The sequence below is a fragment of the Pyxicephalus adspersus genome, chromosome 11 (genome assembly GCF_032062135.1).
Source record: "Pyxicephalus adspersus chromosome 11, UCB_Pads_2.0, whole genome shotgun sequence".
Taxonomy (NCBI): Eukaryota; Metazoa; Chordata; class Amphibia; order Anura; family Pyxicephalidae; genus Pyxicephalus; species Pyxicephalus adspersus.
Genome location: NC_092868.1, coordinates 21666480 through 21681461, shown reverse-complemented (window position 1 = coordinate 21681461; position 14982 = coordinate 21666480). Strand labels below are relative to the sequence as shown.

The 14982-nt window shown below is 37.4% G+C and overlaps 1 protein-coding gene across 10 annotated transcripts in view; it reads left to right on the top strand.

Annotated features, from left to right (window-relative positions):
* The window catches only part of PNKP (polynucleotide kinase 3'-phosphatase), a 285690-nt gene that overhangs the window by 177395 nt on the left and 93313 nt on the right, over positions 1 to 14982 (top strand). For all 10 annotated transcript variants that reach the window (XR_011922635.1, XM_072425518.1, XM_072425519.1 and 7 more), the window contains 4 exons: positions 9250 to 9321; positions 11211 to 11259; positions 11632 to 11702; positions 11786 to 11878. Coding sequence is in view for 9 of the 10 variants with exons in the window: in XM_072425518.1 (XP_072281619.1) it covers positions 9250 to 9321; positions 11211 to 11259; positions 11632 to 11702; positions 11786 to 11878 (285 nt within the window). In the remaining variant the exon portion in view is untranslated. The remainder of the gene's footprint in view (positions 1 to 9249; positions 9322 to 11210; positions 11260 to 11631; positions 11703 to 11785; positions 11879 to 14982) is intronic.

The following is a 14982-nucleotide window of genomic DNA, read 5'->3' as shown; positions in this document are numbered from 1 at the left end:
TTATTTCCCCTAAACCCACTCAGGATATTTCTAATATACAAAAGATACTAACATTGTTTGGAGAAGAGGCTGGTCTAAAAATTAATTTTTGAAAAAGTGGGAATTCCCTTTGACTAATTTAAGATGCATGATGTGGACAAACACCATACCTTTCACTATTGTCAGGGATCTTCTCACTAACCTTGACATATGTAAAGGGAGACGTTTGTCCTTTTATGGACTTGACTATACACCTTTGTTCCAGAAAATACAAAGAGAAATGCATTTATGGTCAAAATTGCCAGTGTCTTTTATGGGACGATGTCATCTAATTAAAATGCTATCTTTCCCCAGACTATATTCTACCCAGTCCAGACTATACCGATATTGCTCAAACATGTGGATGTCTAACTTTTTATACAAATCATTTAGCAAATTTTTTTCATAATATAGCCTGCAATTTTAGACAAGTGGCTAATTGGATTAGGGAGATTTCCTATTATTCCAATACAAAGTCAGAACAAGCCTTGATATATCCTTGGAACTTAACAGCTCTTCTAAATTGTAAAATTTCTCAATTACCCCTGGAACCAAAGCATAATGTAACCCCCCGAGCGGTAATCCTGAGTGTGGCTCGGAGTTAAATTTTCTTACAAAAAGTTGTAACCTTAAGCCACACTCGGTGGAATTAAGGGCTTACCTGAACCTCACAAGCCCACGGTGTTCTCCAGGGATGCCGGCCTGGCATCTGTGTCAACTTGGTGATGCCCGGCCGGCATCTGTTTACCTTGGGAGCGGGACCGTCAGGAAAGTGTAATATTAGAATTTTTTTAATGTCCTACAAGACACAATACAATACTTACCTGGAGAGAAATTAGATGCAAACTTGATTTGCCGATATTTACCGTTCAGAGGCAATCCACTGTTTTAGCAAGTTCTGCACTGGGATAGCAAGGGTTTAAGTACTGTAGGCATGTTTTTTTTCATACAAGCCTTCCTAGACCAGTCACTTAAGGGCTTTGCTACAAACATTCGCTTTGCCACCACAAGCAGTGCACCCATTATACGATTTACAAATTCTGAAATTCTGCAAATCAAAAGTATCTGATTCTGGTAAAGGGGTGTATTGTGATAGGTTTGACAACTTACTGCAACTTACTGGTGGTATCACCATCATCTATTGCATCCCTATAGCCACGTTTACAGACGTATCTCAAGCCACTCTCGGACTCTAATGGATGGCAAAGAGATTTTGATCTTCCAGATTTCATGGACAAAATAGTACTGGGGTATCTTGCGGTCAGAAGACAACTCCAAATGAAATCTGGAGGGAAACACAATTTGAGATATTATACAGAGTGTATAAAGTGTTCCGACCTGTAGATGAAACCAATTCTACGAGTCAGACTAGAAGCTCACAATGTCTGCAGTGTGACGTTACCCTCAGACATAGTTTGTGGGACTGCGCTCTGATAAAAAAGATTCTTTTGAATATATCGAGTAACAAAAATAAGGTTATAACTTGAACCCTTAATATGTTTGGGTGTTGGGATGCATACGACAAATCCCTGATGAAAGGGACAAGATATTGGGTATTGTTGTGCTTATTAGCTCCACCTAGAGCAATAAGGCTACAGTGGATTCATGCCCGACTGCCTAGATTGGATGCAGTAGTGGCTTTATTGCGTATGCTGCTTTACAGAGATCTTTTGGAAGCAAATTAATCTGATGATAAAACTTTTACAATATTTTTTGATAAATGGTTTGCTTATATGGAATTTATCCCTGATCAAACTGAATTGAATCAGATAATGTATCGCCACCACTATTCTACGTGGCACAACCTTCATTTCCCTTAATGTCCTAGTGGCTTGTTTATATATTATTTCAATTGTCGAACAGATAGGCAAAGGTGGTAATGCTCAAATTTCGATATCGGATTTCACATTTACCTATTGTTTTAGTGATAGAAAAATAAAAAAAAAGGCTAACAGACATGTTCTATCATGATTCTTTATTTAAGTGGTTGTGGTCAGAAATGAATACCATTTCAAACGTGGTCTCAAAAGTCTGAAAGAATGAATGTCATAGGATCGCATTCTGTATTATTTACCAAGATTATCTTCTGTACACAGCTTTTCCATTGTTTACATATTGTGTTCATGTTTTGTTAACCACCTGAGCGTTACACTGAGGTCTAGATTTCTGTACCAAAAGTGTTCCACTGTTTTTCATGAAATTTTTTTTTTTAAATTGTAGACCTGTAACTTACAGAAATATGTCCGAACAAGGGTCTAGTAGATATTATGATTGGATTGGATACAGGAGTTTGTATTCAATCCAATACAAAATGAGAGTTTGAATTTACCAATTACACACTTTGTATTTATTTGAATTATTTTATATTGGATTGGATACAGGAGTTTGTTTGGAGTTTCAAAATGAATGAATGAGTTTGAATTTGAATTTCCCGCACACGCGCCAACGTCATCACGCACGCAGGGAGAAGCCGAGCGGCTTTTTTTTCTCCTCCGGACGACTTCTCGTTTCAGAAGGCACCCGGCGCTAGACGGAGAACGACGCGGGACGATCAGCGGGACCAGGTAAGAAGCCGGCCGGCATCTTGTGTTCCACAAGATGCCAGCCGGCTTCTTACCGGTCCCGCTGGTATAGGAGAAGGCACCCAACGCTGGAGAGGGAGATCGACGGAGGACGACGCTGGAACACGAACATGACGCTGGATGAGCACAGCGGGACCAGGTAAGTGGGGATTTTAATTTACGGAAAATCTAGGGGTTAACTAAAACAGCAACTTTTTTTAGCCCGTACGAAGGTCGGGCTTAACGGTCGGGAGGTTAATGTCTCTCTGTTTCTATAAAATAAGTTGTACAGAAAAAGATTCAACATTGTTACCAAAAGAGTATTTTGGTTATACCATTCTTAAAATATGAATGGTATATTTAACATAAGGCAAATTAATAACTTGTGGTCTTCCATGAAATGAATGAAAGTTCTTGCATTTTTTTTCAAAACTATTTTTCCCAAGCATGATTAGGCTAACTAGGGCTTGGAATTGTGTTGATGTAAAGTTAGTTGAAATTGATTTTGCCTATAATTGGTTAAGTTCAAAGATAACCTGTGTAAATTAAAATTTTCAAGTTTTATTTAGGCCTCAGAGGGGAAATTTAGTAGACTGTCTTCAAATTTGTTTTTCAAATGGTTGATTTAAATATGAGTTTAGAAAAAGAGCCATGAATTTCAGTTATATCAGTCTGCAAGTATTTGACTTTGGGCTCAAAATTCTGCTCTTGTAGTGAAGCAGACAATAAATCAGTTTATCAATATTTATTTTTTATCATGAATCAAATTTAACAGTAAATTCCTGATGAAAAGCATGACATCTTTAGTTACATCAGACTTATATCTTTATTAAAGGATCAATAAACAGTACAGTTTAACAACAACTTACATAGCCTACATTTGCCAACATTAACCCCATTTTACAATTTTATTTAACAAAACAGAAGAAGTAGTAAGAAAAAGGAGGTATGAGAAAAATATGAAAAAAATAAACACATAAAAAGGGAAAGGAAAATATTGTATCACGCAAATTTCCCCCTATTTAAACACACAGTTCGGGTGATTCAACCAGATCGCCCACTTTCTGTTATCAGAAGATCGTATATCCTTTGTAAAGATTTAAAAGATTTATAATTTTGAAAAAAAGTTTAGGTCTTTAATCTTTTTTTACACCTTTATCAATCCATCTGAACAATTGTAGATAAGGTATAAATAATTCCAAAATTTTAATATCTGGAGTTATTTGAATATTTTTATTGGCCTCCAAGGATTGAATACGAACAGTATGCCAAATCTGTAATGAAACCTGAATAGATGGGAAATGAGTGTCAGGAACGGGCATGAGCAAATGTTGTAAATTGACAATGTCAAGGACTAGATTCCAATTCTACCCATCTTTTGTCATGAGACCCTTGCCACCAATATACAAGTTGACCAAGTATGGCTGCAGTATAATAATGGTATATATACGGAAGACTCCTACCTCCAGGTTTTTTATGTCTATACATAATGGACAAACGGCATCTTGGCTTTTTATTGCTCCACAGAAATGCTAACTGAATATTTTGAACATCCATCCAAAACATTTTCTCGGTATAGGTCTTGATAGTTCTAAATGTGTACAGCAGCTTAGGTAACATTACTATTTTAAATGCAGCAATTTTGCCAGAGATAGAGAGTTCTCTAATATTTAATTTAATTTGTTCAATTCTGCTGGTAAAGTCGTCAAAAAAGCCTTAAAATTCAAGTCATAAAGAGCTGCTGTAGATCTAGGTGTACTGTATATAAAGCCATTATTGCCTGCCCAATCCATCCTTTAAATCCAAATTTCCCCAATACTGCGGTTAGATAGCCCCAGTGAACCCTATCAAACACCTTCTCTGCGTCTAAAGACAACCGCAGAGAAGGTCGTCTATAGACCTCAACATATTTTATAATATTTATCAAGCGCCAACTACCGTCAGGTGCCTGTTAGATCGTCACAAAGCCCACCTGATTGGGATTAATTATGGTGGGCATGATTTTTGCAATTTAGCATAGATTTTGATATCCAAATTTAAAAAGGAAATTGGTCCATATTGTTTTGTGATAATTATCACTTGTAACATTTTGTTAGGAAAGGTACCAGCCAAAGCAGCTGCATCAAACGCTTTGTAATATTTGTTAGAGTATCCATCAATACTCGGTGATTAGGAAGTGCTAATAATAATAATTTCAACAATTTCGGATGCCGAAAAGGGAGCTAAGATAGAATCTATTCGGTCACCAGACAATTTTGGTAACGAAACCGAATCCAAAAAAGCAGGTATCAATTGAGGTTTGGGTTGAGGAGTATTACTATCTAAATGTAATTTATACAAAGTGTAGTAGTAATTACAGAAAGCGACTGTAATACTTTGAGGACTGTAACAATTTTTGCCATTTGTAGGGTCTGTAATGGTGGAAATATGTGACCGTATACATTGAGCTTTAAATTTTCGTGCTGAGTGCCCCAGCTCTATTTCCCAGAGCATAATGTTGGGCTTTCAATTTCTTTTTTATGCAGGTCGTATTTATACAGAAGGAGATACCGTAATAACAACCTATCCTTCCGTAACAATTTAGCAGTAAAAGAAGGGGCATTTTTATTTTTAGCCTCGCCATCTTGAATGGATTGAAGCACGTCATTAATTTGTTGTAATCGTTTTTTCTTTTCATAAGCCCCCAATTTAATAAAAACTCCCCTCATATAAGCCTTATGGGCATTCCATAAACTAAATGGATTACCTCCATCACTATTATTTGTAGAAAAATACTACTCATGTGCAGAAGTAATATGTTGCCTCAACTTAAGGTTATTAAAAAGGAAATTATTAGGACGCCATAGTCTCTCAGGGGGTTTGCACTGAATATCAACATCAGTACCGATCAGTGCGTGGTCGGACCACGTTATCACACCAAATTTAGAAGATGATATTTTGTATAAAAGATGAAAATCCATAAGAAAAATGTAAATCCTTCAGTAGGTAAGATGTGATGCCTAAAAATAGGTAAAGTTCCGCTCAGAACCATGGTGGCATCTCCAAATATCATAAAGCTCCTGTTGAACCAAAAACATTTTCAAATCTCTGGGTGCACATTTAGCTAAAGAAGTTGTAACCGAGGTGGAATCGAGAGTACTATTAAAATTGCCACCCACAATTAGTGAGCCTTGTTGTAGCTGTTTAATTTTCTTGAAGCTTACATAAGAACATATGTTGATTGTGATTCGGTGCATATAGATTCACCAATGTGTACAATTGAGAGCCCAACTTGCAAATCAGAATGACATGGCGACCCTCAAAATTCATCACATGATTAAGGCATTGGAATAGTACAGAATCCTTAATTGCAATCAAAACACCACAGTACTTCTTTGGTATAGAAGCGGAATATAGGTGTGGAAAAGACCTAAATCTCCATTTCGGTGGTTTCTGCGAGTGAAAATGAGTCTCTTGGAGAAACACAATTTCACCACGTAGGGTTTGGACTTTTCTTTGCACCAGGGAACGTTTAAATGGGCTATTTAACCCATGAACATTAAGTGAAACTATCCGCATATCCATTACTTATTTGCAAAACAAAAGATATGCTCATATCCACATATATAGGGCAAAAACGAGAGTAAAACACTGCTGGCCAGCACTGAGTATTTCAAAAAACGGTATGAGGAGTAAAGTGAAGATCCAAACTGGGTGAAGTCGTGATTGATTGGATAGTGCAGATACTTTAAAAAACAAAAAAGATAGGAAAAAGAGAGAGCCATTCTTTTTTAAAATACCACTGGATATATAATCCAGGCACTTGGGCACAAACAAACGACTCAAGGACTCCCAAGATGTTAACAAGAGTAGGTAACCATGGCAACGTGGTACCAAGAGGTATATGCGTATACTGAGGTGGTACTTTTCCATTCCGCATCCAACTTCTTTGAAGGACTACTCACAGTCCAATCTGCAAGAAGATGAGAATATTTGTCCTGCAGAAATTGCATGCCCACTTCCACAGAAGATATTGCGCCAGATATTTTCTTTCATATGAAAAAAATGGAATAGAGCCAAAACATCTCTAGGGGTATCTTTAGGCAAAAAGGAAGGCTTTAGGGATCTTATGAGCCTGATCAATAGGCAGATCCATATCAGATGCATTTGGGATTAAAGCCTGGCACAGAGATCGTAAAAATGTAGATAATGAAGACTGCAAAATAGCTTCTGGTACACCTCTGAATTTTATATGATGTCTACGTGAACGATCTTCCAGATCAGCTACTTTGGTTTTAAGCCAATTAACATCATTGCATTTATCTTGATGAGCATCTACCAGATCAGATTGTTGTTAGCCTGTGAAAATTCCTCCATTTTGTTTTCTATATGGTATAGCCTGGAAGCATGCCCTGTTAGAGTAGCATTTACCTTTTCCATCATGGACACTATATCTTGTTGCAAGGAATGCTGAAGGGATAGAAGCATTTCCCTAAGCAGTGATGAAGATACATTGTCCCCATCTGCTGGAAAGAGTTCTAGCGCTCGTCAAAGGCCTGACTCGTTCTCCCTCATCCCTGTGCTGGATTACTGGGGATCCCAACCTACTGCTTGTTATTACTTTCCAAGGCCTGGGTGAGAGTTGTGGCGAGCCCCAAGGAAGAAAGGACTCGGGCTATCAGGGGAATTCCCGGGTGGTCCAGGACTGGTGCCTACCAGAGATTATTCTACCTCTTTTGCCGTGGGAGAAGATGATAAAGATCACTTGACGCCATCCTAGGACCCAGGTGCCGCTTGCAGACAAAAAAAATAGGAGACTTTCCGCAGGTCTGCCTTTCCTTTCTTTTAAGTCATTCTCCGACAATGTTGGAAAATTAAGTGGAGTTATAAGCATACCATGCTCGGTTGTGCTGTTAATCTCGTCTTTTTTTCTCCTCTCGGTATACTGAGCTCCATGTTTAAGCGGCCATCTTGATCGTCAGCCAGACACGCTCCCCTACATCAGACTTTTAATGCACACAGAGATCCGAGTCCAAGTTTCTAAATTAATTTCCATAGATGACAATTTACTCAAATAGCTTTTTGAAAATTATGTGATTGGGGACGACTGTTTAATGATGTTTCAAGAATGTGTCTATTGGTTTCTTTTGTGTGGAAGTTTGGTTTGGTATAGCTCTAAATTGACTTCCATACATAGTGTAATTACCAAAACCAGAAATTAGAAGTATTGAAACAAGTGAATAAGAATGTGCAGTATTTTGGTGAACTGTGTGTTGTTTTGTGAAGTATCAGAATGATCCTTTTGTTTAGGTACTTCTTACTCTGGAATACCTGATGTGTGCATGCTTGTTTTCTTTTGGAATTGTGTGCCACAGACAATTGTGTTTTGGAACATGAAACATGCAAAATTAGTATCTTGTCTGTGATTTGCATTTGTAGAGTCCAAATTACCAGTACCAGAAAAATTTCCATCCTGGTGCTTGGGGAAAAGCTAAATCATATTTTTGGGACATGTTTTTGATCCTTTCATTAATATATTTTTTTAAATAACTGATATGCAAATGTTTCAGACTTCTTTTCCAATATTTTTTTAAATTGGAAAAGTAAAAAATCAACTAAATTTTATAATCATCAGTATTTACTGTTGTTGTAAATTAGGCCCTCCAAAGATTTACCTAAATATTCAGCCATTATAGAAAATGGGGTGGAAGCAAAATTAAAAGATTACTTTTATACTTGTGTAATACAATAAAATACTTAAAAAATTGTAAGGATTAACTTCAAATGGCAGGTTGGCATTGAGGTAACTCCAGGCAACAGTGTCTTTTTAGGGTTACTGCCTGTCCAAAAAAAAATACAAAAACAAAACTGTCTTCCCTCGTAGGAATGCTTCAACAAAACAAAAATCCTTTAAATCAAAATATAGCCTTCTGGTTAACCTAAGCCAGGCTTTCTTCAAAACCAGTGCTTCTCTTTACACAGGTCAGCATCAGAGAGACTGGCTCACACAATCACACAACCCCTGCTGCTTAGCACCAGGTGTGCTTTATAGGCCTATGCACCTTAGGAAAATGTAGGACCTGGAATTAGGAATCTGCCCCACCCTGTTCTCTTCCCAGTGAAGCCAGCCCCAGGACAAAATGTTTAGTCAACCACCAGGGAAAGCTAGAGTTTCCTTGCAAACAAAACTCTTGCAAAAAAGCCATGGTACATTTTGCTCCAACAGGTAAAAAAAGCATTCAGCTTTTTCTTAAAGCAATCTGTTGAAGTTACTGAAACTACTTCCTCAGGGAAGCCCATTTCACATTTTCACAGACTGTACAGTGAGGAATCCCTTTCTTATTCGAAGCTTAATCTTCTTTTACTCTAGACCCAGAGTGCCCTTTTGTTCTTTGTGAAGATCTTAAAGTGAATAGTTAGGAAGAGAGTTCTCTATATGGACCATTTTTGTATTTATAAAGGGTAATCCTATCCCCCTCTATACTTCCCCTCTCAAGGGGGAATAGATTCAGTTCAGCTAATCTCTCCTCATAGCTGAGCTCCTCCATTCTTTATTAGTTTAGTTGCCTTTCTCTGCACTCTCTCAAATTCCACAATATCCTTTTTGTAAACTGGTGCCAAAAATAAGATCATTATACATACAAATGTACAATGCTAGTTTTTTTAAAAAAATGTATATGCTTCTGTTCAGGTGTTTGTTGCAACAGCCATGGGAATCTATCGTAAGCCAGTTACTGGAATGTGGGATTACCTGTGTGAGAAGGTAAAAGAACATGTGTGCAGTGATTTTTTTTTTTTTTTTTTTTGTGGTTGTAAGATTTCAGGTCTGTAGATTCTTTTATTACACTAAAATTATCTAGTCATGTGGATTAACTGTCTAAAGCATTTTCAAAGCACAGAAGTTCTTCAGCTACTGATGTAATGTTCAAGAATTACTGTAATAGCTCTGCAAGAATTGTTTATTATGTAACTACTTCAGCATATATGCTCTAATTGTATTCCCCTTTCAAATATTGCCCCTTAGTGAGCAGCATTTTACCTAATTTGTTTGGCTGTTTTGTCAAAAATAAGTATTTTTACATGTCGGTGTTATTAAGTGTGAATAATTATGTTCTACAGAGAAATTATTTCTTTGACTCTTTGGCACAGAGTCTAAGTGGCAACCATGTCTTCTCCTGAGCCTCTAGTGGTGAGGATGTTGCGCTGCTGATTACCACCAGGTTGCAGTCCTTGGGCACACCAGGGTGGGCAGGAAGATACACGGTAACAAATCACAAGGCACAAGAATTGTCAAGGATGGCCAGGGGTCAAACACCAGGGATCCAGGAAACAGACACAGGGAACACAGGAGACACTGGAAGCAACAGGAGGCACAGGTGACACAGGAATATCCCCAGACAGAAAGGAACACTGGAACAGTACAAGGGAATGGGATGGAAACAGACTGGGCAACAAGGGGCTAACACGGGAGCTGGACAAGGGAAACACTGAATCAAGCAACAGGTTTACAGGAAGTAGCTCAGCAGAACTAGGGGCTCTGCACTAGAAAAGACACGTTGCACGATCTCTGATTGCTGTGTCTGAGCTAGCTAAATAGCCAAGGGTGATTTAGAGGCTATTTTCTGATTGACGGGCAAAAAGGGTGATACTTTTTAAATCTGGAAGAGCAGGCACGCAGGCATGCGCAGGAGAAGAGGTGTCTATGGTTTAGCGAGAAAGAGGTAAGTGTGACACATTTTAGTTTGTCTTGAAAATGATCATTAATTTTCCTGGATGAGGTTGTCGCTGAAAGACTATGATGCACAGGTTATGCATTTTTATTCACATGATTAACACCAATAAAGCTGCCTTTTTGTCTTTCCTAAACAATATTTGTGTGGGTTTTATCAAACAGTAACAGCATTACCCATACTTACTATGATGTTGGAAGAAAAGGTCATACACTATACTATATTAGTACCAATACAAATTATCTATTGAGAATTTATATATTGACAATATGTAAGCCAATCCTTTAGGCTGATCTCCTTACTACCACCAAGAATATAGGTCCAATTTGTCTACACCAAATGTTTTTTTATAACTCAGATATTACCTTGGGAAAAGATCTGGCCAGGCACCATTACGGTGCAGAGAGCACAGCTTTGAGAGACCATGCAATCCTTCCACTACAGGTAGCCCTAGGAAAATTACAAGGTGGTATATACAAAAATAGTCACCCTAAATCAGGACGGGCAAATACAATGGATCGTCTGTATTACACAAGGGGTGTTTTAAGGTGAATTACTTTACAGATCTGGACTGAGTAAGAATACAGCTCATCTTAAAGCTGTAGTTCAGCATTAGACATCCCCTAACAAGAGAATTATTACTGACCTGTCTCGCTCCCTGTGTTTCTGATTTTTGATAGCTTGAGGAGCTGTGGTGGCTAAAGAACAATAGTAGTGTGATTAATTCTCTGGTATAACCATGTAAGCAGTAGTGTACAGTAAAATTGCTGTTGTAATTGGGTAATGTAGTAGGAATGTGTTATTTAAAAACTAGCTAAGCAGATTTATCAATATTTTCTTGAGTACCAGCTCATTATTATAAGATTCCACTATGTTCAACTGTTTGGGAAGAGGTTTGCTTTAACGTGTGTGTCTGTTTTAGGCTAATAATGGCATCAAAGTGCAGAAAGAAGATTGTTTCTACGTAGGAGGTAATGGTATTTTTTATAGTTTTGGATAAAATAGGGTTTGCTTACAACCCCTGCCAATTTTTTATTGTTGTATATGTCCCGACTTTGGGGAATTGTCCATTGTCACTAGGACTAAGAGCTAATACAAAATTTTAAGTTGTTACTGGGGAGAAAAAATTTGCAGTGGGCACACCTGTTTTGGTGAGTACTGTGTGAGGGATAACTCCCCTTACTTCATTGAGAAGTCCTCTTATGGTTTCTTCCCTTGGACAAGAAATTAGAAGAAGTCTCCTCAAAGGAAAAATTACAAATAATAAAAAAGTGACACGTTTTAAACATTTCTGTGCACACATCTACATACGAGCAGTAAGTGATCTTATTTTGTTTACACAGATGCTGCTGGGAGACCTGCAAATTGGGCTCCAGACCGCAAGAAGAAAGATTTTTCATGCAGTGACCGCTTGGTGGGTAGCTATAGAGCAAAATAATCTATTTCCATTTCTTTGTTTGTACTAATTTGCCTAATTATATTGCTTTAATTTCACAGTTTGCTCTTAATATTGGCATAAAATTCTACACTCCAGAAGAGTTTTTTCTTGGATGGAAGAAGGCTCACTTCCAACTTCCTACCTTTGACCCAGTAAGTCCTAAGTTTGGTGGTAGTGTGCTGGTAGTTGTTTTCAGATAACATCTATTCAGGTTGAAAAATATACAATTCTATTTATAAATTATTCCCTGTCAATTCATCTGAAAATTCGCTGGCAGGCAGGTAAATCCTGCATTTCATATTTCAGTGTATTAAAACAGACTCATGCTGCCACCTATTTACCAGTTGTCAAAAGTGCACAGCAATCACAATGGGAAAATTATGAGGAAGCTAGGTCAAATTGAAAGGGGACTCATTTTTAAATACACCCTATTGTATTCAACCAAAAAAAAAAAATCCCCTTTGCTCTAATGTTGTTTTCCTAAGATTATTGGATATTCTATAGATCAGCAATCTCTGGTTACAATCTGGTGTCACTCATTATCTTTTAAAATTTAATACACAATTATATTCTGTACATTCATTGTTTTCCCAAAAATACTAAAACATTTACACAGTACTTATTATGGAAAATCCCTTCCATGTGTGCGGAAAATAACAGGTTGAAAAAAAAAAGTCCATCAAGTTCATGGACTAGGAAAATTAACATATCCTATATAAAAACCCTGTGGACCTAGTTGATCTGGTAAAAGGCCAACAAAAACCATTTTGCTCACCTTACTGGGATCTCCTTTCCCCTCCCTCTCTCAGGATTGTTACTAAATAAATTAATGTCCACCTGGTGGTGTTCCATAATTTGCCCTCCTTCTAATAATAGATTGGGTCTTTTATGCTGACAAGGAGCATGTGAAAAAAAAAAATTTTTGGTAGGTAAGTATACAATTTTTCATTTTCATGATCGCTCTATATCAGCATACAAATGAGACTGGCTCTCTTGAGATGTTTAACCCCCCTAGCGTTCTAATTCTGTCAGTTTTTTTATGCAAAAAGTGATCCTATTTTTTTTGCATGGAAATTTTTGTTTATATTGTGGGCCTGTAATTCTTAGGATTAACTCCCGGGTATGATAATATTTACATACATAATTATAAATAATAATTTTAAAAAATAGTGAAATAATAGACAACAATGTAATTTTAAAATAAAATATGAAATTAAAAATGTATTTTTATTTTTATTTCATGTTGTGTGGTGTTTTTGCACTGTAAAAACCATTTAAAAGCAGATTACATTGTAATCTGCTTTTAAATTTCCCTCCCAGACACACCCCCCAATACATCACCACTCACATCACCCGGAAGATGACTCATCCTCCCGGGGTGATGTGAGTGGGGATTTCCCGTCTGTCTCACACAGACGCTGGAGCTGCTCTGCATCTCCAGAGAGATGCAAAGCACAATGCAGGACTTCTGCTTCACATCTCACTGCAGATGCCAGCAGCAATAGCAAATTCCGGGGGTGACCACCCCCGATGGACCGGCGCCCCGGCTTCCCAAGAGGACCATCCGATCGCCGCAGGAGCGTGGGGAAAAGGTAAGGGGGGCTCCTAAAGTTACCCCGAGTGTGACTCGGGGGTTACAGCTTTTTGCATTTAAAAGCCACCCCGAGTCACACTCGGGATTACCGCTAGGGAGGTTAATGAACTCATGCATGTATGACATTGCTATTTGCTTTTAGGACTTCCTAGGGTTCTTAGGGTTTTTTTTCCCCCAGTTACCAGCCCTGAAACATGCTCAGACCTAATTTTTTTGCTATTATTATATTTTTTAAAAAGTGGTTTGTTTTACTTTGCAGTCTGTCTTCCATTTTGAAGACTTGCACATTTGATTTCTTTTTTAGATTCTTTAAAATTTTCAAATGATGAAGGTGATATGTTGGGATTATATAAATTCTGTTCATTAGTAATAATAAAAAAAATCATTTTTATGATTTGGAATGCCCTTTTCTTATTTAATATAGCTGTTTTGGAGGATAACATTAGCTGTGGGCCACATAGTTTTTCGTTGTTGTCTCTTAAACTTATTACCCATTGAAATATATTTTGCAGTGTGTTTGTGTAGAAAAGACATTACATAGTGATATAGTCAGGTTGGGTTGACACCTAACCAATCAAGTTCAACCACTAGGGAAATAAACATATCCCAGATAAAAACCCTGTTCGAGCAAAGTGAACCAATCAGATGTTCCCCAGCTCAACAGTCTCTCATCTTTACTTTAAAACATTAATGTCCAGTCAAAATATGTGCTTCTTCAAAAGCATCTAGCTTTTTATTAAAGCAATCTATAGTGCTTGCTAAAATTACTTCCCTGAGGGAGCTTATTCTACATTTTCACAAAACTCTCTCGTCCATTCCTTTTAGTTTAGTTGGCCTTCTCTGCACTCTCTCCAATTCCACAATATACTTTTTGTGAACTGGTACCCAAAACTGGACTTCATATTCCAAATGCTTTTTACAAATGCAGGGTTATGTCTTGATCTGTGCAGTTTATTCCTCTTTTTATTACAAGAAAGTATTTTGCTACATTTAGGTATTGCAGCTTGGCATTCCATGCTATTAAGTCTATGGTGTACCAAAACTTCCAGATCCTTTTCCTTTTTTGATTCCCCCAAAATGCATTCCTCCTAGACAGTATGAAGCATGCATGTTGTTGGCCCCCAAGTGCATAACTTTTCATTTATTAATAATAAATGACCCAAATATGCTTGATGGAGAGTTGGGTTTTCAATCCAAATTAATTATCATTTTGTAATCCGTCTTTTATTTTGAAGTTTTGCACATTTTATTTCCTTTTTACATCTTTTGTTATCTGCTTTATAATTGTCAAATGATTTTCTATTTTTGCTCCCTGTTCAAAGCGTACATTAAATGAAATCATATTATGGTCATTGCTACCCAGATTTCTTTTATATGTACATTTGATAAAAGCTCTGCATTGTTAGAAAAGTTTAGCGGAGTATAATTTCTAGTTGGGGTTTCTAAAAACGGTACCAAAAAATTATCTTGTATTCATATATTTCTGCCCTTTTGCTGTTCCTGTAGTGTTATTACTCCAGTCAGTGATGGTGTAGTTAAAATCACCCATCACTATCTCTGTCCCTTTCAATCTGTGCAAGTACCGTATTTTCCGGTGTATAAGGCGACTGGGCGTATAAGACGACCCCCCACTCTAACCAATCATTTGGGGGTCGTGTTATA